This window comes from Mixophyes fleayi, chromosome 6 (assembly GCF_038048845.1).
Source record: "Mixophyes fleayi isolate aMixFle1 chromosome 6, aMixFle1.hap1, whole genome shotgun sequence".
NCBI lineage: Eukaryota > Metazoa > Chordata > Amphibia > Anura > Limnodynastidae > Mixophyes > Mixophyes fleayi.
In genome coordinates this window covers 56,426,155-56,452,445 of record NC_134407.1, presented here as the reverse complement: position 1 = coordinate 56,452,445, position 26,291 = coordinate 56,426,155, and the positions used below count along the sequence as shown (strand labels likewise).

The window sequence follows — 26,291 nt, the reverse complement described above, 5'->3', positions numbered from 1 at the left end:
AACCAAATATGGTCATCTAAACACACACATATATATATTTAGCTTTTATTCTGTTATGGTAAACGGTTTTGTAATGTAAACTTTTCCCCTAAGTTGTTATTCTGTGGTATATATTTAGACAGTGCAATTAACATCCAGCAAGCCATAATGAAGAAAACCAGAAGTAGATGGCTGTAAACTAAACCATCTCACAGAGGAGTATAGGGTAATGGCGGCACAACTGGACTATAGGATACTGGTAATATCAGGATGATCAAAAACCTCATTACCATCACACCTTATATTACCTATCAAGAACCAAAAGGTATATCTAACGGACAGCTTGTATGTTTCTGTAGTGACCGTCAATGGTGTTTATACTTACACTTGGAAATGGTTTGTTATGTGCCTAGTTATACAGTTCTGTTCTACTTTGTGCTTTGTGTACATACCCACTGGTGGGTTTTTTTTACATGCGGTTTTCTAAACACAACCTGTTCCATTTTTCCAGCATTTTGTCACATTTTGGCGCCCACGTAAAGCACACAAACGCCACTAAAAATGCATATCAAATGCATCTGTTAGGTGGGTTTTTACTAGTATTTGTATGATTTACAACATGTTTGAACACATCCGAAATATCAGTGGATATGGTTTTTTTTTATACATGTCAAATTTACAGCAAAAATACAGTAAGTTAGGAAGTATGTAATTTAACAAGGCATTATTAAATGTTAAAGGATGCAGACATGCAAACTGCAGGTTTCATATCCATTAGATAGAAAGATACATAGCAATAGGTAACTAATCCAGATCCCCATAGAGCACTTAGTGCAAAGCTGCTGAGAGTTTCATATGTATACAAAGGAATCATTTTTAGATTGGGGCAAACAGTCATTCCGGACAAGCCGTCACTAATAAAACTGTTACAGTATTCAGAAAGTCGCCTGCTAAATTGGTGCTACTTATAAACTCTTGTTCCTTCCTGATGTAAATCTCATGTGTTCAAAAATGTTATTACTAACGTGAACTGTGAATAAACAGCGAGGGGGATTCAATTTATGATCAAGTCACAGTAATTTTCCACATTCATCCACATCATGCAATGCTCTCCCTGTAGACTCCTTCCTGACCAGCAGTGCAGCTCTACTGCAGTCCAATGTAGATGCCTCTACTCGCTAAGGGGTTAAGGAAAATAGATCTGTGAATTGAGGGGCTCTTGTGAGAACAGAAAAATTTAGTTGATAACTTTTTTTTTTTTTTGAAAACATCTCGCTCCTCATCCATTTTAAAACAGACAGCAAGCAGGGCAGATCAGGGACTAAAGGGAATTTCAGATGTAAATTACCTTTAACAACAATATAACTTTTTTTTTTTAAAGTTTTATTTTTGAGAAGGTCAATAATGAGCATCAGTCCAAGACAAAATCTGCTACAATCAAGTTATGCATGTTCAGGGACTAATACAATCATTGTATATCATAATAAAAAGAGTCCTGATATTGACCAAGTTTTAACTATAAGAATAGAAGAAAGAAGAGACAGAAAACAATATAACTTTTATAGATTTGTCGTATAATTTACAAAGTACGCCAGCATCAATCCATAATAAAAGAGTCTTTAACAAGTGTTTGTGATCGACAAATTATTAAAAAAAACAAAACTAACTATTGAATGTAATACATTTATTCATTCACTGTAAAAAAAACATGAAAGGGGGGGGGGGAAACATCTCAAAGTTAAAATACACATTTTTTTCTTTTGGCTTAATTTGCTGATATAGTCCCCCTATAGGAAACAGAAAACAAACATACTAGGTGAAACTGTTAAAAGCAGCAGGTGGCGCTATGCCCAACATATTCGTAAGCTAAATAGATTGTTCTGTATTTACAAGCCTTAAACTCCATAACCGTTGCATTGGTATTTTGTAGCACCAGTAAAAATACTAGTGCAAAAACATTTGATATTCTATAGTTACTAGCATTTCTATTTATGTTTAGGGGCTCACTGTGACAGCATTCCAAAACACATGAACACAGTGGGTAGGATGACTGTAAAGCAATGGTTTCTAGTCTAATGTCCATGCATTTTATTATCGTTAAATACTCATACTTATATACGAACTCTTTAAATGACTTCTGTATGCTTCTTACCTTTATATTTTAAGCAAATCTGAACATTGAAATTGTTACATTGTGAATTCATAGTAAAGTGATCACAATGGGGACACTAATTCATCATGAAATTTGGTCAATTTATAATAGCCACTTCATGTTTTCTTTGCCATGCTAATTGCAGTAACATACTTCGGAATCTCTAATAATGTCACAATCTGAAATTAGTCATTAGATTACATTAGTTATTACAGTATTCTAGTTATGTACATAGTAACTATAAAACATTGAACAAAAGTATGGTATATTAAACATAAAAAACCAAACAAGACAAACTATATATAAATACTGAAAGAACCTACCCTTAGACACCTTACAATCTAAAGACAATAGGGAAATATTACACAGGACTTGGGTGCATAATGATGGCGGATTATTTTAGGGTAATTGTGAAAACAGATTGAATTGAGAGCGCCAATGAAGAAGACCCCTGAAAAGTTTGAGATACACATGATTTTGGGAGAAGGGTGCTACAAATTGCACCAAGTGTCCACTATTCAAATCATCACCATACAGTAGCCCTTGTTTTATTATAAATAAACCATATTATCCAAGTTAATAGTAATAAATAATACATATAAATAATACTTAATGACTTTATAACACCATGAAACACCACAACTCTTCCATGCTGGTTAAAACTATTCAAATGTTCTAAAACCAAAAATTACTGAATATTTGTGAAGACAAAAGCCATTTTGCTGACATTGCTAGACATGTACATCAAGCTCACCAGATTTTAAGATATAAAACGCAGCTTATAAACACTGCAAAGTGCTAAAATTCTGAACCAGGCACATGTGGGGGCAAAATCTGTCCATCCAAAAAGCTAAACAGTATTCTAATTAGCACATTGCCTGCATCGCTTTTATACTCAATAATCAGCAGTCTTAAATCTCCATGTATTGGGACACAGTCACCACTGATGCAATATTAAATTGTTCTATAACTGCAAAATAGTATAAGCCATCAAATATTTTAACTTCATAGAAATGTGGAGTGCTGCCCTCGCTCTATGTAAACAGAAAATGTTCTGTGCACCCACGGTATTAAAAAATGTTCCTTACTTTTTTCTTCTGAGTGCTACACTTGGTTGTCCTCACCTCTTGCAATATATAACCTAATTTGTAGATAATATTTGAGTGTGTGTCAGTGCTGCTTAAAACACAGCAGGCTGGCTTCACAAGACCATCTGCTTATGGGAAGTTGGTGAGCAGAATAGTGAATTAGACAATTGTTGCACTTAACAATAGAAGGATGAACATGAAGCTCATGGAGGTGTTATAAGACAATACTGCTCGCACTGTAAATCTACAACGTCATATGATCTAATTCAAACTTCATACGTAGTTATCACTGCAAGTTGGATCATGGTAAATAATTTCACAATCAATATTTCTGCCATAATGTATGGTGCCAGAATACACAAATAAGACAGTTGTCTATGGCAGATGGATTGGGGGGGGGGCAGCAAATTATAGCAAATCAATGATAACAATACATATTTTTTGCTCCATTGTCTGAATTAGTTTATCTATTGGTGATAAATGTAGTGTGTCTCCTACAGTTTATAATAAAGAGTCAGCAGCACCGTACAAAGTGCATACAGCAAAACAGTACATTACAGAACAACACATTATAGAATATAAGAGAACATTGCATCTCACTATAGCTTGAATAAGCAGGCTGGAGATGTTAGGGGACATAGCAGGAAGCAGCACCTGCGCCTGTAGTGAACAGGATCAGAGTCACTGATGGTGGTTAGGGAGGTGTGGAGACCACTAGCTGAGCCCAGGGTGGAGATGCAGGACATGGCTATGTTGGTGAAGTAAGTAATGAAAGGATGAGGACACAAGGGAAGAACGCCCTGCTCGTGAGAGCTTATAATCTAGCAGGGAGAGGCCACAAACAGGGGTGTGAGCCAGTGCGAGAGGTGGCACTAGGGGTAGTAAGGAGGACAGCTGGTAGATTATGGTGGAGAAATGAGTTTTATGAGCACTTTTGAAGCCTTGGATACTAGTGGATAGTGAGGAAGCAAGCTCCAAAACAGCAGGGGAGGTCTTGGAGATGGCAGAGGTCAGGAGCAGACAGGAGGTAGGAGATGTAGTGGGGAGAGAGCTTTATAGGCGAGAGTGAGTTTAAACTGAATTCTGTCATGGAAAGGAAGCCAGTGTGGCCACTGGCAGAGAGGGGAGGTTGATGTAGAGCAACGGAAGAGAAAAATAAGACGAGTAGTGGTGTTAATGATGGATTTAAGTGGGGAGAGCTGGGTCAGAGGAAGGCCAGAGACAAAGAGGTTGCTGTAATCTATGTAGGAGATGCAGGGCCCAATTAAGGGTTCTGGCCGCCCTAGGCTATTTCAGCTGTAGCGCCCCCTCCAGCCACCTCACCTGCCCCCCTTTCGCCACCTCACCTGCCCCACTTTCGCCACCTCACCTGCCCATCTGCTGCCCCTCCACCCGAGACATTAGAACGGACTTACGCTGCTAGTTGCCTGTCATGTGATAGTGACAGTCGGGACTGCTCCTTTAGACCAGGTGCGATCCCGATGACTCCGGCTGCCACATTTAGAGAAAAAAAAAAAACATATCGGCGACGCTACGTCCCCCCCTGGCTTCAGCGCCCCAGGCTGCAGGCCCTGAGGAGATGACATGTGAGTGGATGAGAGTCTTCGTTGAAATCAGAATGAGAAAAATCCTGGGGTGTTACAGGGGAGGAAGTGGCATGACTGAGAGGGGATTGAATGTGAGGGATTGAAGGGGAGGTAGCAGTCAAGGAGTACAGCAGACTTGTGGGACAGAGCAGAGGGCTGTGTGTCAATGGACAGAGTGAGGAGAGGCCCTTTCCCTCCCTCTGCAAATCCTCTTTACCCCACCACTGCTTGCTTCATCTGCTCCCCACTGTATGCCAGCTTTCACCCTGGATGGTTTATACCCTCCATCGTCTTCCACTGGCCTAGTTTCCCCTCGACTCTCAATCTTTGGCCTCTAACTCCCCTATCCTACTTCATAACATAACCATCAATAATATGTACTTCTCAAGTGCATATTTTAGTACTGGTTTCCCAATTGTATACTCTGATCTATGCTCCCTATACATTATAATCTGGTCTTTACATATATGATATGTATTTACCATTGTTTTTATTTGTGGAGTGCAAAAAAAAAAAAAAAAAAAAGAGAAGATAAGTCCACTGATCCGATCAGGCTACATCCAACTGAAAATAAAGTTTGGACAGTGTCCATGTGTTTTGAATTTTTTTTTTTTTAATCAAATTACTGTATCAGAACATACTGAGCTACATTCAAGACAAACTTATCTCTGCATATTTAGGAACACAAAACTCTGTATCTGCTATATAAAGAACCACTTCCTGGTACAAATAACAGTATCAGGATGAGCATCTAACGGCATCTGTTTTATCAGTCTTTCTGTAAATGATATAGTTAATGCAGTCTGGGTCAGAAGATTATATGTGCTTTGGAACGTTGGATGTTTTGACATCTCCCTCAGCTGTTTGAGGCTGTTAAAGGTTCTAATCTTGACATATGAAGCATGAAGACAGTATGTTATAACCACATTGCTTTGACAGATACATCCCAAGATGCGCAGATGAAGATAAATTTCCTTGAGAGTGCACTCTTGGAACACGTCCTGAATTCCTAAAGCTTCCTGGATGACAAACACTGTGTGACAGATCCGCAGTCCCTCTCAGCATCTCCGAGGGGACTTGTCACCCAGATACTTGTGCATTTGCTGAATACACCTTCCTGACACTGTTTACATCAAGTCTGTCCTGTTTATACTGCGTGTTTTGATTGTTATGAATCAGAAAAGACACAGTTTCCTTCCTTTTTTAAACTAACGGCCCCAGCACGTCATCGGGCCCTGTGATGTGTACAGTGTGGTTAGTGATGGAGGAGGTGGACCTTCTGCTAAACGCAGAGGAGAAGACACCTGTCTGAAGTTTATACTATTGTATGAAAAACAGCTCAGTTGTCATACACACAGCAACAAGCAGAAACACTGTTAACCTTTCACCAGAGATGTTAAGCAATACAAAATATGACAAAAAAAAAAAAACAAGGAATAAACATACTACACATACATTCATTAAAACATTCAGCCATTTAAATTACATCTTTTTCAAGTAACTATGAAAGCTCAGGCTGAACTCTCTAACAAAATAAACCAAAACTTATATTCAGGAAATCTGCGTGGTAGCTATAGATTCATTTACTACTGGGAGAACAAGATACCTGAATTTTGTAGTTTTCACCAATGCCCTCCAGCTTCTTCTTGCAGTCATATATGGCGGATTTAATGTCGTGCATTTCAGAACATAAGGCAATAGCATGGTCTACCTAGAATAGCAGGAAGAGCAATATGGTCAGCACCTGCAGCTTAACTGCACAGGCTTTTAAAACTCAATACTGTAATTGATTGATTGTTAAGCTAGCAGTATTACTAGAAGCAGGAGCCTATGTTTCTTCCCTTCTGAGCAGAAACTAAACAATGCTAGGAGACAGGAGCTAGCCTGAAAGCTCCCCAATAAAATCATTGAGGAGGGGCGGGTAACAGTAATTTGCATACACACAAGTAGCAAAATTCATTTATATTATTCTTATCATATGCCGTAGCAAAACAATTAAATCACAATATTTTAAATCCCTGAATTTAAATAACAAACACTCCTTGTGTAGTGGTATAAATAGAGTGACAAAATGACAAGATTGTCATTCCGGATGTATAGATATTTACCTCTTCAACTATTTTTTCTCCATTTGGTACCATATTGATGAAGTTCTGTATGACCTGGAAACATTCCTTTGGCAAATCATTTGTGCTCTGGGGGATGCTGTAATCCGAAAACAAATGAATTAACATGTCTACTTTAACCATTTACAGCCCACTGTTTTGTAATATGTACAGTACATGCTTTATCTTATGGTTCATTATAATATATAATACGTGTCTTCACAACACTACATGTATCAGGAAGCCAAAGACAATGGATTAGGAATAATAATGACATGCGAGGTGATCCAAAAACTCTGCAAAACAGGGGGCCTATAGGAATGGGTTCAAAAACTGTAAATCCAATCATGTCCATAGTATCATTTTATATAACCAAAGGAATCCCCCGTAGTCGCATAATGTTGGTGTACAAAATAAAAACCATGTCTCAGTTACTATACATCCAGACCAATTAGTTAGGCCACATTGCTTACTAAGAATTGATTAGAAGGAATCCAAGAGATTTCTCTTGCCAAATTATACTTGTACCAAACGTTGCAAGACTTATTACCATAGGAACCAGCTCCTGTCTGTAAGCCCTACTATATAAATAAATCTGATTTACATTATCTCCAGGCTCCAAAAGGAATCTGGAAAATTCATTGTGTATGTGATTGCTAAGAATGAGAAACAGGCTAGTAGTAATTAGGGTAAGTATGTATAAACTATGTGCCCATTGTGATGTATGTTCTGCAGCAGCAAAGTTCAACACAGCTTCGACGCCTGTTAAGATAGGGATCATTGAACCTCACAGTTAATAGGATGTCGGTACACAGTGACACTTTTCTAAACGCTTGATAGATCAAGAGAGCAGCATGTTATGTTCATAGCCCATCAAGTGTTCAGACAGCATATTTACTGTACAGCTCAGTGATCCCTATATAGACAGCCATTCAAGAAGCTGTGAGCAGAGGCCCAGCACAACCTACAGCAGACGCATGTCATGTGCCCATGGGTACATACTCTAAAGGCTTGCCCAAACTTATCTCCTTCTCTGTGTTTCTCACACATTAACTAATAAAATGCACAAGTCAATGTAGTTATGTGTTTTTATCCATTTCCTTAGCGCATATGTGCCAATAAGCCCTAAATGTGTTTAATCTTTTCCTTAACTACTGTATTGCATTAAACCAGGGATATATCCCTATCCACAGATTTGGTCATTATTACAAATTAGATTTCAATAAAGATTTATACTGCTTCATGCGAAAACACAACTTGCAAACACTTTAGAGAAATGATAGATGTCAATTAAAATATTTTCAAGTAAATTGATTTATAACAAGTTTTTAGAGTGTCATAAAATAATAGAAAGAACAACAACTGCTTAAGTAACAAAATAAGACACTTGGACAAGACACAGTTCCACTTTAAGAGACGTTATCTACCTTCATCTCTTTTTCATCAAACGTCCCCAGTTTTGAAGTGGGTGGGGATAGAACAACGTGTAGCCAATCAGATATCATCTTTTTAAATCTTTGATGCTGTAAGCATGTGTGTGTGAAAGTTGTGGAATGTATTCGCCCTGTTTTTTTTGTACGAATATAGCAACCTGTCCACTTATGCAATTATATTAGTGAGGACAGGGCTGTAAGTGACAGGAGCAGTGTCATGATGTGGGGAGGGGGAAACTTGATATCAGGAAGCCAAAGACAATGGATTAGATAGTGGAAGGTGCATTGTTCCCCAACAGCAGAGAAAAGTGGTGATGTGATACTCATAACAAACTGAAGCAGGAAAATTGTGGTGTCACACACACATCTCTATAGTCTAGCACTGGCCTTGTATTAAATGGAAGAATGTGAGGCACTTCTGTATTTATGATATTCCTTCGAACCTTGTGCAGCACACGCAATTTATAATTCATTTTTTGTATAGATATTTATTTTTAAAATCAGCGAAGTGGTGATCCTTAGCACATGGTGATAGATTGCATATTACACAGGTTCTCTCTGCAAATTTTATTTATGGCTCTGAATCTCTTGTCTGATTGACCAACACTGGTAAATATTTTAGAGTGAGGATTAAACGGTCATACTCTGTCTCTGTTTGATAATGTGTATCGTTCTTAAGTAGCTGTGAGCATGAAAATAACTTCTGTAAAAGAAGAAGGCTGTTACGGCATAATGAAAGGCTGCATTGCCACATACAGTAGTTGTAATCATTTTTGCTCATCACATACAATGACTGCAGAACAAGGGAGCCAGGGGGGACCTGTCAGAAGCTTCAGTGTCTGATTGCAGCTTCCATTGGGCACTGCACTGGTCCAGCCCCTCCTCCAGACATCACAGGTTCTTAGGCAGAGCTGTGAGACTAACCATGGAGCCTAGGGGGCTGATCCATGCAGCTGGATTTCCACAGGCTCCAGGGAGGTGATGGAGCTATAATCCTCTTCTCCCTACCTAGATGATAGAGCAGCTTTAAGCTGGAGGCTCATTTTAGCCTCTCCTCATCAAAACACTAAAAGACCGCTCTATTTGCTGCATGGAAATCCTAAATGAAAACTTACTCGTCTAGTAGACCACACTATGTAGCAACACCCTCTTCTGCCGCATTACATATGATTATAGAGAAGCTGCCCAACCCCTCAGAGCAGTCCTACCGCCGTCATATAATGACCAGATCTAGAGCACTTTGAAGAACTCACGTCTGTTTTTCAGTGGCTTCTCTGCGGTGATACAGAACCAATGTTCCCAGAATCATGCCTAAGTTTGTCCTGCCGACTCCTGTTTGGCAACTGAAGAGCAAAGCTGGCGGTGGGCGACTGGCATCATGAAGCAGCAGGAGACATGGGTTTTCCTAAAATGCACAAAATATACTCTATTAATATCGAGGCTTAACATGTCAGCGTTCTAGCTTCTTTTACTGTTCTGTAAAGAAAAATCTCAAACATTTTACATAATTATGGAGCTGTACTATACTCCGACTTTAGATTTAAAAAGAAACTAGATAGTGGTGTACCAAGAGCACAACAGTGATGGTAAGGTCTTCTCACATCCTTGTGCAATGTTGTTTAAGGGTGTAATTATCAAGGCCTGAATTTATCTTCTTCGTGGATTACTCTGATATTTGCTCATTTGCCACTTCTCCTGATCATAGAACTGTGAAGTAGTCTACGTCCCACTCAGAACATTTAAACCCCACTACCCACACTCCGTTTGATCAAAATACAGTCTAAATCAATGCAGAAAATATACTACTTTGTTGAACAGCTTCCAAAATGTGCAGTATACTCACCTGTTTAACAGTGAAAACAGCAGAGAGACAACTTGTCTTCTCAGACCAAGCACAATACTACCAACATGACAAAAGGACCCACTGTATTGGCAACACTCTAACCAGGTAGATAAAAGTAATAGAGCATTACTGGTCCTACTACAATTTAAGGACCACACTTTTCTTTCTTACTATTTTTTTTACCCAAAAAGTGTCTTGTGTGTGTCCCAACCTCCAAATTTCTTATAACTGACCCCAGTGATACCCTGCCTGGGCTGATAAATGCCATTCCAAGTTGTAAGCCAGGGCATGGTTGTATAAACATAAACCCAGAATAATGTGGCCCTTTCTAATTCAGTAACCACACCCACACTAAAAAGCACAGTGGTCCTTTCTGGCCAGTCTCATGTGACCAGGATAATGTATAATAAGGATACCACCAACCAAAGTCCCTTTATGATGAGCAAGGTGAATATTAATAATAAGACAATGCCCTAGGTATTCAATCCTGGACAAAAATAGCCCACAACAATACACCTATTACTGAAAGGAGCAGTGTATGTTTCTGAATGCACAAAAAAACAAAAAAAAACAAAACCACCCTGGAAAAAAGGATGCGGAAAATGGCCTCTCTTTCACTAGAGCAACAGCGAGTCTCATAGGCTTGTATGTGGTTGGAGTAGCCAATCAATCAAATGCAGCGAATAGGTGAAATGATTTCCTATATTATCCAAAAATGTCCTAAAAATTGGATAAACAGTTAAACACAGCAAGACTCATACTAAGCAGAAAAGTATTGCTAATGATTTGCACAAGTATTTTACGCAGAGTAATAAATCAAATTAAAATAGTTTTAAATGACAATTTAGCAAATTAATCTAAAGGCTCGTTAGATGTTCAGATGGAGTGCAATGCAAGAAACATGTTAGAGGGGTATATCAAACATTAACCGCTATGCTATGCTATGCTATGCTATGCTATGCTATGTCTTGCTGTCCACATCCACTACAATGATATATATGTGGCATAAAGCTGGCAGAGAGGAAATGATGTCCATATTACCTTCCTGCCTTGTTTATCATTGCTGTCTGCATGGATAGTATGTGGCATAAAGACCAATATATCTCTTGGTACTATATTCCTCCATCATCACCATTTATTTATATAGCGCCACTGACTCCACAGCGCTGTATCGAGAACTCATTCACATCAGTCCCTGCCCCATTGGGACTTACAGTCTAAATTCCCTAACACACACACACACACACACACACAGAGACTAGGGTCAATTTTGATGGCAGCCAATTGACCTACTAGTATGTTTTTTTGGAGTGTGGGAGGAAACCGGAGCACCCAGAGGAAACCCACCCAAACACGGAGAGAACATACAGACTCCACACATATAAGGTCATGGTCGGGAATTGAACTCATGACCCCAGCGCTGTGAGGCAGAAGTGCTAACCACTTAGCCACTGTGCAGACCCCAAATTCCTCCATGGGTCTGAAAAACAAACTACCACAAGCGAAAACTAGTCCGGATGATGGCAAATTAAATTCAACCTGTTTACTTCCTTATACTAAAGGGACAGCAGAGAGAAAAGTCAGTGCCAATTCCTCTTTAACGTGCAAGTAAATTATTTGACATAGTGTATTACTGAACTAAACAATATATCTCAAATAAATGAAGGCAAGGGTGAAACATATGTGGCCACAGCAATATTTATATTTTGAAGGGCCCATAAAGATTCTTGGGACAACCTCCTCCCTTGTCAGCAACGCACCTCCCTCCGCGTTGCTATGAACGGCTCAGAGTGGGGCTCCCTTCCCTTCTTAGGAGAGTTTTATTTTGGAGCCCCAGAATTCCGTGCACTCTTACCACGGACAACACAATGGATTACACAGCAAGGAGCTCGTTAAACTCCCTGCAGACACAGCAGACAGGAGCAGGACCCCAAAGCAGCACTGATAACAATTAACAGGAACACAATGACAGCTGCTGCCCATGGCCCATGGACTGAGGTGTTACAATTCGTTTCAACGATCTGCAACAGGCTGCCATGTTAGAAGGGAGGTGCTTCTCTAATTAAACCGGCATACAGTGACGGTACACCTTAGCAGGTTTGTATTTCAGAAATGCACTGTGTGGTGGTTTCATACACAGGGGCAGGGCTAGTGATATCACAGCAGCTCAAATTAATTTAGTATAGGATTTTGTTTTTTAATCTACATCAGATACCCACAGGACACTGTGCTGTCTATGTGGGAGGAGTTGCAACTTTCTAATGCAGTGGGTAGGTAATATTGTACTTTTTAACAGAGCTGCACTGGAAAATTAGGTTAACACCGAACAATGTATTTTAGCTTTAAAGTTCTTAACTGCAAAATTTACAATTTGGTGTGCAGAGGTCCTTTAACTTCCACAAGTATAGCAAATGTGATCTGAATTATAGCCAAATAAAATGACCTTAGGAACACTTTGCTCAGTTACTAAACCAAGAAAGTCAGTATATACCTATGGACTATTAAACATTATAGTCTATTCTGGCCATCCAATACATTAGTAAGAACATGTTGCTAAGTAGGTCTTATATAAAAGAGATAAAGCCAATTCTTACTAAAAAGGTTTCTAAGGAAACACAGAAGAATACCCATCAGACACATCTTTGGTAGAGAAGGTAAAGCAATCTACAGATATTACATCATGAGTAACAGGAGAAGGAATCATGTGCTCCAGCGACACATACACAGTAGGTAGAACAAACACACATAATAAGGGCAGACAAGTAGCTCAATGTGAAGTTTACAAACATCAAACAACTTGTACAAGTGCCGTGAATCATCTCCTGGCACTGCCTGCACAAACCCATGGCACCATGCCAGGCTCTGTTCTGGAATTATACTTTGCAGGCTAAAGTTCAATCTAATATAATCATCAGTAGTTGTATTAAAATCTCTTTGCTCAAATGGGTTCTTGCCATTAAAATATTTACCACCACATATGTGCAAAATGTATACCAAGATATGGGGCCTGCACACAGGTATCTGCGCAGAAAGATGCTCTCTGCAGAGATTTCCTAAATCTTCCCCTTTGTGACCTCCCTACACCAGGGCTGAACAGACATAACAAGCACATGATGGACTAGAGCCCAACCCCAATGTCATCATGTCCCAGCTGTGCATGGTAAATAGGCTATTGTAATTACAATATTTACCACCATACGTCTGTAAATGTTCAAACATATCCATTCCAGTGTGCAGTATTGTGAAATTCTTCTATATAGTAATTACAAGACCACTACAGTACAGCATGTAAGGACTGCTGCCAAGCTAATAATGTATTATCTAGGACAACAGGCAGTGGGTGCTTTACTCACCCTGAGAAACTTTACAAAAGTGTCAAACTGTGATTCCAGAGGAGCGCCATCTACAGGCAGGGGAAGACGATGGTACCTGTTAGGGCAGACATAAAATGTCATTATGCTGAAACATTTCTTATTTAAAAAAAAAAAAAAAAAAAAATGCTTTTAACTTCTCAAAAGCTATTAATACATCAATGCTCTCCTATGAAATCGCTTGGCCCGTGTTTTCTTTTGCACCCTCAATAGCGGTAACTTGAATTTGGCAAAGCATACTTGAAAAAGATAAATAAAGCATATTCATCTACAAAACTTGACTATATTACATCTATTTTACATAGATATATTTTACATCCCTGTAGAGCAGGGTTATGGTGGTCTATTATTTTTTTTATGCCAAAAAGCAGTGGGTAAACCAATCTCATGAAGCAGAACACCTCAGAAAGATCATTTCACTACTGAAGAAATATGGTATGTACATACTGGAGTCATAAAGGCTCAGGAAGAGCCAGACACAATTGTTCCCCGGCCATTAGCAGAAGACGACGCTCTAGGACTCTAGCATACTCGCTAGGTTTACCTCTGGAGCAAAAAGCATAGTGCACAGAAAGTGTAGTGATGGTGCTTGACAGTGGTAGTAGTAAATGTAAAAGACTCATATTCCTACCTGTGCACAATATAATGTAATGAAGTGTCAAACATAAGAGACAATACAGTCTTGACAGTTTTATTAATGTGAAGTTCGCATTTACCATACAAAATGTAATTAAATACAAATATAATAAATATAATATAGCAGCCACACTATAGAATAAAGTAGTAACAGCTGGAGAGGTGAATCTACAAACATCCCGATAGTGCTGCTGATCGTCATTGTCATCATTGTGCCTTGTTGCACCAACCCTCCAGCACCCGTAAGCGATATGCCTCCTGGAAGATATATATGCGCCTGCGTCCAGATCTACTTCAGCCACAATTACATGAACCCGCCCTATACTCGCACACCCCTTTCTTCCCCCGTAAGCCTCTCCAGACCAAAGGAGTCACAGGTGTGAAATGTAATGAAATCAGCACACGGATGTACACGTATGCAGTTTTGTACCACATGTCTATTGTAGAAGTGCATATTTTGTACGCGAAAGAAACCGTTGTGTGTCCAACTCTACCTGAGCCCACAGTCGACACAGATAAAACGAAATCACTTTCAACTTATTTCTTTGATATGTAGCCTAGATGCCAGCATTTCCCCATAACTCCCTGATTTGTAGAGCTCACGTTCACATGGATACATTGCACAAGACTTTTACCTGTACGAGGGCTGTAAGAACACAGGCCGGTTGTACACCTCCTCTGTTACGTGTATATCTTCTTCACAATCAATCTTAATGGAATGTGGCTCATCTTTAAAAAGTTCAATGTCGTTATATACAAAATAACTGTTCCCACTCAGCTGGGCAAAATCGTAAAGCTTAATAAGAAAAAACGAAAAATAAAAACATTAGATATTGTACCATGATATTTAATAGATCATACAACCTGCACACAACTATGCTGAGCATTCCTCCAATGTTAAAGCAATGTACCGTAAAGTAGTGTACTCTAACCATACACACACATACATTTTATTATTTCTAGCAGTAGCATATAAAGACATAGACAATCAAATCTGTACATGTATGTGATTATGTACACATGTACATACGCTGCCAGGTTGAGAATAGATGTTGCACACTGTCACATAGGTTAAACGTTTTGTAGACAGCAATAGCAATATGGCCCCTTCCAGGAATGGCTTTGGAGATGATGCAGGGTATTCCACATGCAATTTAAAAATCCCTTCATTAAAACTGCTAATTCAGGTACAATTGTCATTCTACTTAGTGTCTTGCCTGAATTGTAACTACTTAATTATCTGTCTGCCATATGTTCACAACACCGATAAAGTAATAATAAAGTTACAATGAGATCACTAGATCCCAGGATGATAAAAAGTAAAAAAACCTTTGTCTTTGTGGCTACTTGAAGGGGTAATAAATATTCAGTAGTAGTCAATATATGTTATTTAGGAAGTGGGGAGGGTTTGACTGCTTTGCATGAATCTAGCTACTCCTGTATCCTATAATAGACCAGACACCCCGTGGCTGACCACAGGAAAGCTATTCTAAACTAGTGACTCAGCCAGGGCACAAACACTTGGTCCACGTTGTCTTAACTACTTTTATATGGCTCGTGGTAGGCTGTATGTGAGTAAGAATAGTAACATAAACTTATCAATAATGTAAGAAAAATTAATTACATTTTATACCATGACAATGCACAAGTATATATATTCCAGAGATTTACAGGTCGGTTTTACAAATGTAACTTACAAATGTCATATGTGCTGTTCCGCAAGTAGTTAAAAAAAATGAAAAGGAATATCTGACCACCATGAGTGAGAAATAATATAAAAAACACATCTAATAATAATATAATAATGTAAAACAAGACAAATTAGAGGTTTTGTTGCTAAAGAACTTTAGACATTTGACAAACTGAAATAAAAATAGCTGTACGTTTATTTATCCTTCCTGTTTTTCAGTGTACTGAAGTACAGAGTGGAAACAAAAACTGAAACGGATTGCTAAAAAAAAAAAAAAAAAAAAACACTTTAGGGGTTTCTGAAGTGAGCAAACCTCTTTCCGAATAGAAAGTTCCAGGTTTTCTACTCTGAGGCCTTTCTCAAGATCGTGCAAATTTTCATGCAAATTCTCCTTCCTTCGGGGAGTGTAAGGCACAAAGTCATTTTCCAATCTCAGAAACAAAACTGGCTCCTCACGGACACAGAAGAACATACATTCCTGCATTAAAAACATATGAAGGTCATATTTCCAAAAATAGCTTATTGAGCCAACATTTTGAATAAGTGACAGCACTGTAACAAAAATGTGTCCTGATTTTTTTTCAGTGATAAAAAGAATGTGAAATGCATGAGATCTTTATTCTTAGCTTCTGCGTGTGTAATTATATAACATACCTCCCAACTGTCCCAATTTTGACAGTACAGTCCGATTCGTGACCCGCAAATATGATCAATTGTGTGTGGCAAGGGGATGGGGCCTATTTTGTCCCAATTTTGGCATTCTAAAAGTTGGGAGGTATTCAATTACAACATTGTGCATATTTAAAAACATTTGACAGCAGTGGCAAAAAAACAAAAAAAACAAAAAACACCACAACAACAAAACTTTCATCAAGTATATTATTTAAACAATTTAACCATGTTTAAAGAGTATGGTGCATATTTGAAACCGGTTTAATGTAATTCATCTCCAAAAGTGTCTTACAAGACCACTTTCTAGAATACACCCCAGATAAGTTCTTGGTATTACAACAGATAAAAAAAAAAATTGTGGTGATTGCATCAATGTAACATGCTTAAAATTGTGATTGGTTGTGGGTTTGTGTGTGCCCATTTTCCGACCACAATAAAAGTTCAAAGTACCTATGTGATCCACATATGTATTGCCTGCAAAAACAGGTGTGTCAGCAATAGGGCTCAGGATCACAATGCAAAATGCACAAAAAGGATTACTGATGGCAACAGCACTGTCATTGTCAGCAATGACCTTGTTGGCGGTAAGATTCACCAACTTTGGCCCACTAGCTATAATTAACAAACACTGTGGCACTATGTTTTGACTGTGTTCTCTCATCTAAGGATAACACAGTCAAAACATCTAAACAATGTTTTATTATTTAAAAATGTACAAGGTTTAATGTTTTTAAATCGGTACAAGTGGCTGCTTGAATCTATTAGGACTTGACCGCCTAACAAATGACAGTAGAGCTCTTCGTTGGAAGAGTGTAATGGTGGAGGTGCCTTGGAACAAGTTTGCATTTCTGTGAAAGCCTCCAAACGCCATCCTGATTGTGGATTGGTAATTATAACCACCTAAAGAATCCATGGCTTAGATGCACACTTAAAAATAAACTTATCTTATATGCAGAACAAGCGTTTGTTATAACTTTGCCAGATACAACTTCTGGTTTATACTGAGTCAATCTCATATTTTAATCATTGTGAAAGACATTACTTTTGAATACAGAAGGTGCAACATTGATATTGTCCTGTGTACTGAGCACACGTGTCTATCAAACGTTCACTAATATGTTCATAGTATTCACATGAAAGCATCTTCATAACAGCCCATTCTGGAAATTAAATGTTTTATTATATATGTTTTAAATAAACTGGGAGTGGTATTTAGGGATTTTTTCTGCCCTATTTTATGGGATGTCCCATGAGCTAATTTCATTCTATATATCGCTTTCCACATTCAAGGTAAACAGGGACACACAACATAATTGATTGAGTGAGCGAAAAAAAAAATAATCTATAATATAAATGCTTAGTGGCGTGTGTTAGTCTGTCTGTGTGTGTGTGGAAAAAATAAAACCAAGCTGCAGCGCCACCTGCTGGGCGGAGTTATACACTGACCTACTAAATTCTTAGTGTGTGGAAAAAAAAATTCAGAAAGGGCTGAAATTTGGTATACTAAGAGGTTTTTAATTTGTTAATTTAATTTGTTAATTGTTAAAAGTGTTTATAAAGATTTAAAATATATATATAATATATTTCTTGAAGGAGAAGTGACAGTTGGGAGTGGTTGGTGGTTGCCGGGGGTGACAGTGGGGAGTGGTTGGTGGTTGCCGGGGGTGACAGAGTGAGAGGAGTGTGATACTCAGGACCGCTGAGAGAGATCCCTGTGTCTGGATAGACATCTGGATAGATGTGGCGATGAAAATGAAGGATGAGGTGATGGAGAAGAATGATGAGGTGGTGACATGTGGACAAAACCACGTTAAAAAAGGGCGCTTACGTCGGGAAGTAACGCTCTTCCCATGAGGAGGCCTGGGCTAGGCCCAAATGCATGACAAGAACCTTTTTAACACCTTAAGTAGCTTGATTTGACTAGAATGCATGAGTATCATGCACGGGTTAACACACACATATATATATATATATATATATATCAACCACCAACCACTCCCAACTGTCACTTCTTCTCAAAACAAAAAAAACCCATAAAATCAGACTTATTACTGCAATGGAGCTCTCAAGGATTAATAAGCCCCTAAGTGCTTATGTTTACATTAATTAGCACATAGCAATAGGAGTGTAATTTTCAGATCTAATCTAAATCAATTAGGCAAAAACTTCTTTGTTGGCAGGTAAAAGGCTCTAATAGAATAGAATGATAGAATCAGGCAATGATTTCTTTTACAACACTAATTATTTGTAAATATTTGAGTGTAGGACATGAAGGAAACGTCCAATACTGGACATGTTTTTATATTGAACATTAATAATGTACGAGTAGGTTAATTCTACTGAAATAGGATTGGTTCTGTGCCTTAAGAAGAGAAGCAGTATCTTGGTGTCATGCAGACATTGGCTTGTTAGGTAATGTGACCCACCTTATTGTGCTTGTTAATGCCACCACTAACATATAAAAGATTTAGGATCACAACTTCTATATTTAGTTGCAATTCCAAAGAAATGATACACTCACTGTTAGAAGCAAGAACATCACCATTAGTACCTTATGTCCGTCATTCTGAAGCTTCTGCAGTACTTGTTTGAAACCACACAGGCTGGGCTGACCCATTCCGTACACTTCATACCCTCCTTTGGCTTGTCGGAAATTTGGTGCCCCATAACTGCTTGTAGTGTTTAAAACATCTAACTTTCTGTACACGTCATGAACCATGAAATATTTACCCTGACAAAAAGAAAGAGTGCACATTACTTCAAATGTAAAATAACTCATTAATATATACATACTGTATGAGATTAGATGCAAGGAAGATGCTTATAAGTTACAGAAAGAATGATAGATCTACAGAAACATCTCCCAGCTGTTGCGGCAAGGACTCCTATAGCAAAAAGACTTCTGTTCTGCCAAATTCTATATTTCTGTATGTTCCCACCAGCTCTGGTTTTAGGATTTAACTCAAAGTATAGGGAGATAAATTAGTCCATGGTTAACCACTCATTTCAACATTAGCAATGTTTATGGTTAAGCTAAACAGGAGAAATGGAAACCACTGCATCCTGGACTCGTAGATACGGTCAGGCCCGGTGCTACCATTAGGCAACCCAAGGTGGTCACCTAGGGTGCCATGGTTTAGGGGGCATCTAACACACAGAGGGGGCAGCAACCAGCAGCTGCTTACCCGAGTGGCTGCCGGCCACTGATCCTTCATGTCAGTGTTACGCTGGGAGTGAGGCACTAGGCTATGATGCCACAACCCAGTGCCACGCTCCCAGTCTGTAGCAGAGGATACCATCCTTCCTTCTCTCCAGTTTGCCAAGTTAAGAAACGTAGGTAAGAAGTGAAGGCGATGGGAGCAGGCCCAGTCCCCGAAGAGGGGGGAGGGTGCCTAAATATATCTATGTGCTCTACAGTAAGATCACTATGAAATCCATTCTTATGCTTGGCACATTATCACATCATAAACTACATTCCAAACAGTGAAATAATGCCACACCATGAAATAATATATTTCACAATAAACCTGCTTTATATGGTCAAAGAATCCATAGCAGTACTATAATTATTCAATTCTGAAAACAAAATGTATGTGAAACGTAAGCACCTTTTACAACTTACTACACTTTTTTAAAACTAACACTTTTGTACACAAAAGATTAAAACGAAATCTGTTTACTTTTGTCCAAAAACTGATACTCGTGTATTGGAATAAAGAATTATGCATAAGGGGGATATGTGAAGCCACAACATATAGTTCTGTGACTTGTATTAAAGCAGTTTGCCTGCAGGAAATATATTATTATATTTTACATTATCCCATATAACAGTTGGTGTTGGAGAAAAGGAGTATGTATGTATGTATGTATGTATGTATGTATGTATGTATGTATGTATGTATGTATATATATATATATATAATCTTTTTTTTTTATTATTTAAAGACATTAATGAACTATGGTAAGTGTTATTGTGTCCCCACTCCAATTTGTGAAACACAAGTGATAACATGTAACTATATCCCAAAGGTGAAGGAGAGCATAACACACACAAAAAAAAAAAAAGTGTGTTTGTGACTTTATGCATCCACTGGTGCAGATGGCACTATATAAACACTTCTGAAATTTGTAGATCAGAGCTCTAATACAGGTTTTAGATCCTGAGGTTTATAAATAAGATTTAGGTGTTATTAGGATACGGTATCATGTTAGATCTGGGGTTAAAGCTTGGGTATGTTCTGATTTAGGCCATCGTGTCACAATCAATTTGGCAAAGCAACAACTAAAAAACAACTGATAACAAATTGAAATAACAAAAAAAAAAAAAAAAACAACCATTTTTTTTGCTTTAAAGCACATGGAGTGCTAAATCTAAATTTCTTTCAAGCCTTTGTGAACCAGACTTGATTATGTATTTTTTATGTGTAAGGAACAGTTTATCACAGTAAATGCATTTCCTGTCATATTCAGTAACATCGGACTTACTATAGTATTGACATAAAGCCAGGTTTATGAAGCAGAGCTAGCCGGTAAAACGTGATGATTACAGAATTGAATCAATATAAATGCAGTTTCAAGTGCCTTAACCACAGGTGCCAGTCACTGACAGATAGCAGGGACAGCTGCGTCCTCCCCAGCAGACAAGGTCAGCACAAGGAAGCGAAAGATATTTTATATAACCCACTCTAAAGATCATGTTGTGGTCATTGGTAAATGCTCTCAGCGCTGTCTTGGGAAAGCTACAGCAACTGTCTCTGCCTCTATCACTGATGATGTAGGACATGAAAGTAAATCATACCTGGCAAATAGCAGATATAGAAAGATCAATCTGTTTCAGTCAAGCTGCCCATGACTCTCTCAGGTAATGCTGATAAAGCACCACAAGGAACCTACCTGTACAAGATAGTGTTCCGGCATGGTCTCAGAAATCCTCCCAACAGAATAATTGGCTTTGAGCAAATCATCATGAATCTGGAACTCTTCTTTACAATTGTACCTACAATGCAACAGCATGTTTCTGTCAAAAGTCTCATTTTCAAGGTGACATTACAGTGAGTTGCTATTTCTAGAACTTTGTAAGACAAACTCTGCCACTGCTGTTATACAAATAGTCAAAATCAGTTTGTTGTTGACAATGGAAACCATCACATAGTTAAGTAACATTAATGATAATTGTATTGTTTACACAGGGCTTTTCTTCCAATAGAACTTAAAGTACTTTAAATATTTTATAGAAGGGGAGGCAGCCATCTTTGGGCACGCTCAGTTGCTGTCCTATCATTATCATCATTACCATTTATTTATATCGCGCCACTAATTCCGCAGCGCTGTACAGAGAACTCATTAACATCAGTCCCTGCCCCATTGGGGCTTACAGTCTAAATTCCCTAACACACACACACACACACAGACACACAGACTAGGGTCAATTTATTAGCAGCCAATTAACCTACTAGTATGTTTTTGGAGTGTGGGAGGAAACCGGAGCACCCGGAGGAAATCCACGCAAACACATGGAGAACATACAAAACTCCTCACAGATAAGGCCATGGTCGGGAATTGAACGCATGACCCCAGTGCTGTAAGGCAGAAGTGCTAACTACTACGCCACCGTGCTGTCCTATGTAATCATTCACATCACTCCTTGTCCCATTGAAACTTACAGTGTAAATTCCCTACCACACACACACACACACACACACACACACACACACACACACACACACACTAACACACAATTAATCTATTAGTATGTTTTAGGGCTGTTGGAAACCAAAGCAAATAGAGGAAACCCATGCAAACACGCGAAGAACATATCAACTACACACAGATAGGGCTATGGTAGGAATCTAGCTCATGACCCCAGTGTTTTGAGGCAGCAATGTAAGAACTATTTTCCAACAATGTATTTCTCATTTCAACCCAGTTCTGTCTGCAAATGCAGACAACCAAGAACATATTTTTAAGAAGCAAATAAGTAAAATCCCAACTCACCAGCTTTACAGATATCGTACACAAAACATGAACATGCATTAGGCTAGATCAGAGATGTCCAAATTCAGTCCTCGAGGGCTTCCAACAATTCATGTTTTCAGGATTTCTTTAATCAAACTGAAGTTAATTACTGACAGTCAAATAGATTATCACACCTGTTTCTACAGACATAAATCCTGAAAACATGAACTGTTAGTAGCCCTCGAGGATTGGGTTTGGACAATTTTGGACTAGATGAAGACCTCAAACTATATCAGTTTCAAGTACCTCTCTGGGATTGAGATCTATATAAGAATAAAAAAAAAAAAATATTAAAAATGACTGGCATGTCCCAGAATGTACAGAAGAGCACAGCACAGTACTCACGTAATAACTACAGGAGCCACCTTGTTGGTGATTATGGATTTGGCCTTGTTGTGAATGCTCACTGTCTGGAAGGAGTGAATGCTCAGGGAGTTTCTGTCTTCTGCACATGAACTTCCACTGCCATTTCCTTGGATGCTGTCACTAGGGGGCACTATTGGGGCCGACTGCTGAGCTGCACTGGCAGTTGTACCCATACTCCACAAACGCCTTTTAGAAAAAGAAAAAAAAAAACAGTGTTAGCCAAAACAAATAATATAATAGAATGGACAGAGAACATGAAATCTCTCAGGGTTCACCTCTGTCATTACATTCACACACCACCAATTTTGAACCATGGATTTTCCACAAAATTTAATTTACTGAATAAAAGATCACAAAATTGCACCCTTGAACTTAGATGGTCCACCCTGCGCACATCAAGGTTCATCCCTTCTCTCCACTTTTGGGACATACCTCTGCAAACTATAATAAGTGTCCCTAGGTGTGTGGAGAGGCAGACAAAAAGTCACAATGTGCCAGAGTGTACACGCCACATCAACAGTCTGTCTTCCAGTTTAGAACCGTGCCTTTCAGTAAATTACATTTTTCAGGTTTTCAACTAAAATACTGCATGACTTGGACTAATTTATGGCTTAAATAAATCCTACCATTGTGGAGACATTGGGCCTGTATTTATTACACTTGTGTGTTTGTACCTTGCCTGATGTAAGACAAATCTTTACTTAGATGTGCTCTTCTTCGTCAAAGTGCAACTGGAACTGTTCCATTAAAAGAATAGGGTGACACCCAATCTCCAGTAGCCCAACTGCAAAAATGGTTGTTTCAGAGTGTAAATTACATTCTTACACTGCTGCACAAAACTATGAGCACCTCTATACTCTGTAAGGAATACCTTAGCTCTGCTCCGAATCTTCCAACCCTCAAATGCTGCTATCTCCATAAAACATATCCTCCTTACAGATATCTACTTGTGCAGTTCAAGATATATGGCACTACCAAAGAGAATTGATCTGTTATAATACCAATGTGTTAGGTAGCCTGTAATATGCTGCATGTGTCACTCCTGGTTTCATTTATGCTTCTGCACTCTCTAAAAGGTGTAGAGTAGGTCTAAAAACTTTTCATAGACAGCAACATACTAAATATAATGCATCAGAATAATAACATAATGTAAGTGTTTTCTAACAAAAAATAATGCAAAATAACTCTTTTGGTTTACTTTACATTAAAAAGTTTCCCTTAAGCTGGGTACATACTACACAGTTTTCATCCAATAATCGGCTCAATCAGCCGACATACGACCGCTCGTTCAAAAGTCGGGTCAGTGTGTGCAGTGACACGATGGTCGAAAGTCTGCCCAAATGGACGATTGTCTGCTCATTTGGTTGGTCGTACCGTTTAATATTTTCGTTCCAATCTCGTTTCCGTTGTGCAGTGTGTATAAACTTCCGACCGATCCACAACAGTGAGTACGAAATTACGGTCATTGCTCACGACAACATGGCTGTAAAAAGTCGCTAAAGGGACGTCCGCTCTTCCCTTTATCGTCCTAAACAAGGCTAGTGTGTATGCAGTCCATGGACCGAGCGATCGGACCATCGATCGCATGTAAAATCGCTCTGCATAAAAAGTTGGTCGAAATTTCTGTAGTGTGTACCCAGCTTTACACCTACAATTAATGGGATTATGAATAATTAATCTGTGTACACAAGGATTCCTTAAAATGTCTATGCACAATAAGTTATTTTTCTGCTCTGATATTTTAGTGTGGCCATGTAGATACTGTTTTATAGTGTCATTGCCCCCATATCTATAATAATGTAGTTTTAAAACATATGGTCCGTTTTTTTGAAAAAAAAAAAGCATAATAAAATAATTTCTACATAATAGTTTATTCACCAAATGCTGACCAGAGCATGCACAGCAACTCTTAGTTTTAACCTTGTAATCCTGATCGTTACCAAGTAAAAATAATGTTTGAAATAAATAAGGACATAAGAAAAGAGCAAAAAGGTCACCAAGACACTGGGGATATATTTACTATGCGGCGGTTCCGCAGAACCGCTGATTCCCGACGCTTTGAAGTAATTTTTTTTAAAATGGTACTTTTATTGAAGACAAACCCCATAGGTTTTTGCCTTTCATAAAATTGCCGTTTGAAGAGAATGACTTCAAAGCGCCGGGAATCAGCGGTTCTGCGGAACCATCTCATTATATATGTCCCTGTATGTCAAAGTAAAATCACTGGGCAACTGAACAGGTCATTGAAGAGGGACATGTACATAACAATCATCATCAGCTATTCATATAGCGCCACTAATTCCACAGCGCTGCACAGAGAGCTTACTCACAACAGTCCCTCCCTCAATAGATCTTACAGTCTAAATTCCCTAACATACATACACACAGAGGGAGGGAGAGTCTAGGGTCAATTTGATTGCAGCCAATTAACCTATTAGTAAGTTTTTGGAGTGTGGGAGGAAACCGGAGCACCCGGAGGAAACCCACGCAAACACGGGGAGAACATACAAACTCCACACAGATTAGGGGACATGGCCGGGAATCAAACTCCTGACCCCAGTGCTGTGAGGCAGAAGTGCTAAGCACTATGTATATGTTCATTCAGCCACAAAAAAACACATTTGCACAATCTGATTACAACATACATCATGTAGTCCTGAATAGGCAACCTTTAGTACAGAAGAATACTCAGCATTAAGAGTAGTACAGTATGTCAATAGATAACAATGATGGAGATCATGGATGATATAGCCTCATGAATGTAGAATATTGTCCATTCACAATTTGACAGAGATGCACAGATGAGGAGGTTGACAGATTCACCGTACTTTATGTGGTTTATGTTATCAGAAGTTTAAACTCAATAAGGCAGGTTTTCCTGTTCTGTGATAAAACATCCGGCTCGGCAAATGATTGCTCAGATAATACAGATGCCAGATTTATGTTCCTTTGCATGTAAAAGTACATTTGCCACATTTTTGCGCAAAATGATCCACTACTGCATTATACAGTCTGAAAAACACATATAAACTTGCCTGCCATTGGGAAGGGTGAAAGGGGTATTCTAGTGCTCCCCGATGCCCCCTTCTGGTTTAGGAACCGGGAAGGGAAATGGGTAATTCGCACTGTCAGCTATATGAGTGCTTGGTCATAGAGGAAACAGAAAGATCTATATAAATACCCCAAGTAAGGTCAATAAGGAAACGATAAAGTGACAAAGAGAAACTTTCCGGGCCTGAGCCATTAAGACACATAACTGGCTTTTTGAGCATATCCTGCTTAAATTCGTTCTTTGCACAGGTTTAAAAAAAAAAAGAAAAAAAAAAGAAAAAAAAAAAAAAAAAGCTTACTACAG

At 38.7% G+C, this 26,291-nt stretch overlaps 1 protein-coding gene across 3 annotated transcripts in view; it reads right to left on the bottom strand.

Moving 5' to 3' along the window:
• The window catches only part of PALD1 (phosphatase domain containing paladin 1), a 159,021-nt gene that overhangs the window by 56,055 nt on the left and 76,675 nt on the right, over window positions 1–26,291 (bottom strand). For all 3 annotated transcript variants that reach the window (XM_075216597.1, XM_075216598.1, XM_075216599.1), the window contains 9 exons: window positions 22,916–23,122; window positions 21,449–21,551; window positions 19,107–19,286; window positions 16,197–16,361; window positions 14,829–14,989; window positions 13,540–13,615; window positions 9,597–9,748; window positions 6,914–7,010; window positions 6,412–6,516 (listed from right to left, as the gene is read on the bottom strand). In XM_075216597.1, coding sequence (XP_075072698.1) covers window positions 6,412–6,516; window positions 6,914–7,010; window positions 9,597–9,748; window positions 13,540–13,615; window positions 14,829–14,989; window positions 16,197–16,361; window positions 19,107–19,286; window positions 21,449–21,551; window positions 22,916–23,122 — 1,246 coding nt within the window. The remainder of the gene's footprint in view (window positions 1–6,411; window positions 6,517–6,913; window positions 7,011–9,596; window positions 9,749–13,539; window positions 13,616–14,828; window positions 14,990–16,196; window positions 16,362–19,106; window positions 19,287–21,448; window positions 21,552–22,915; window positions 23,123–26,291) is intronic.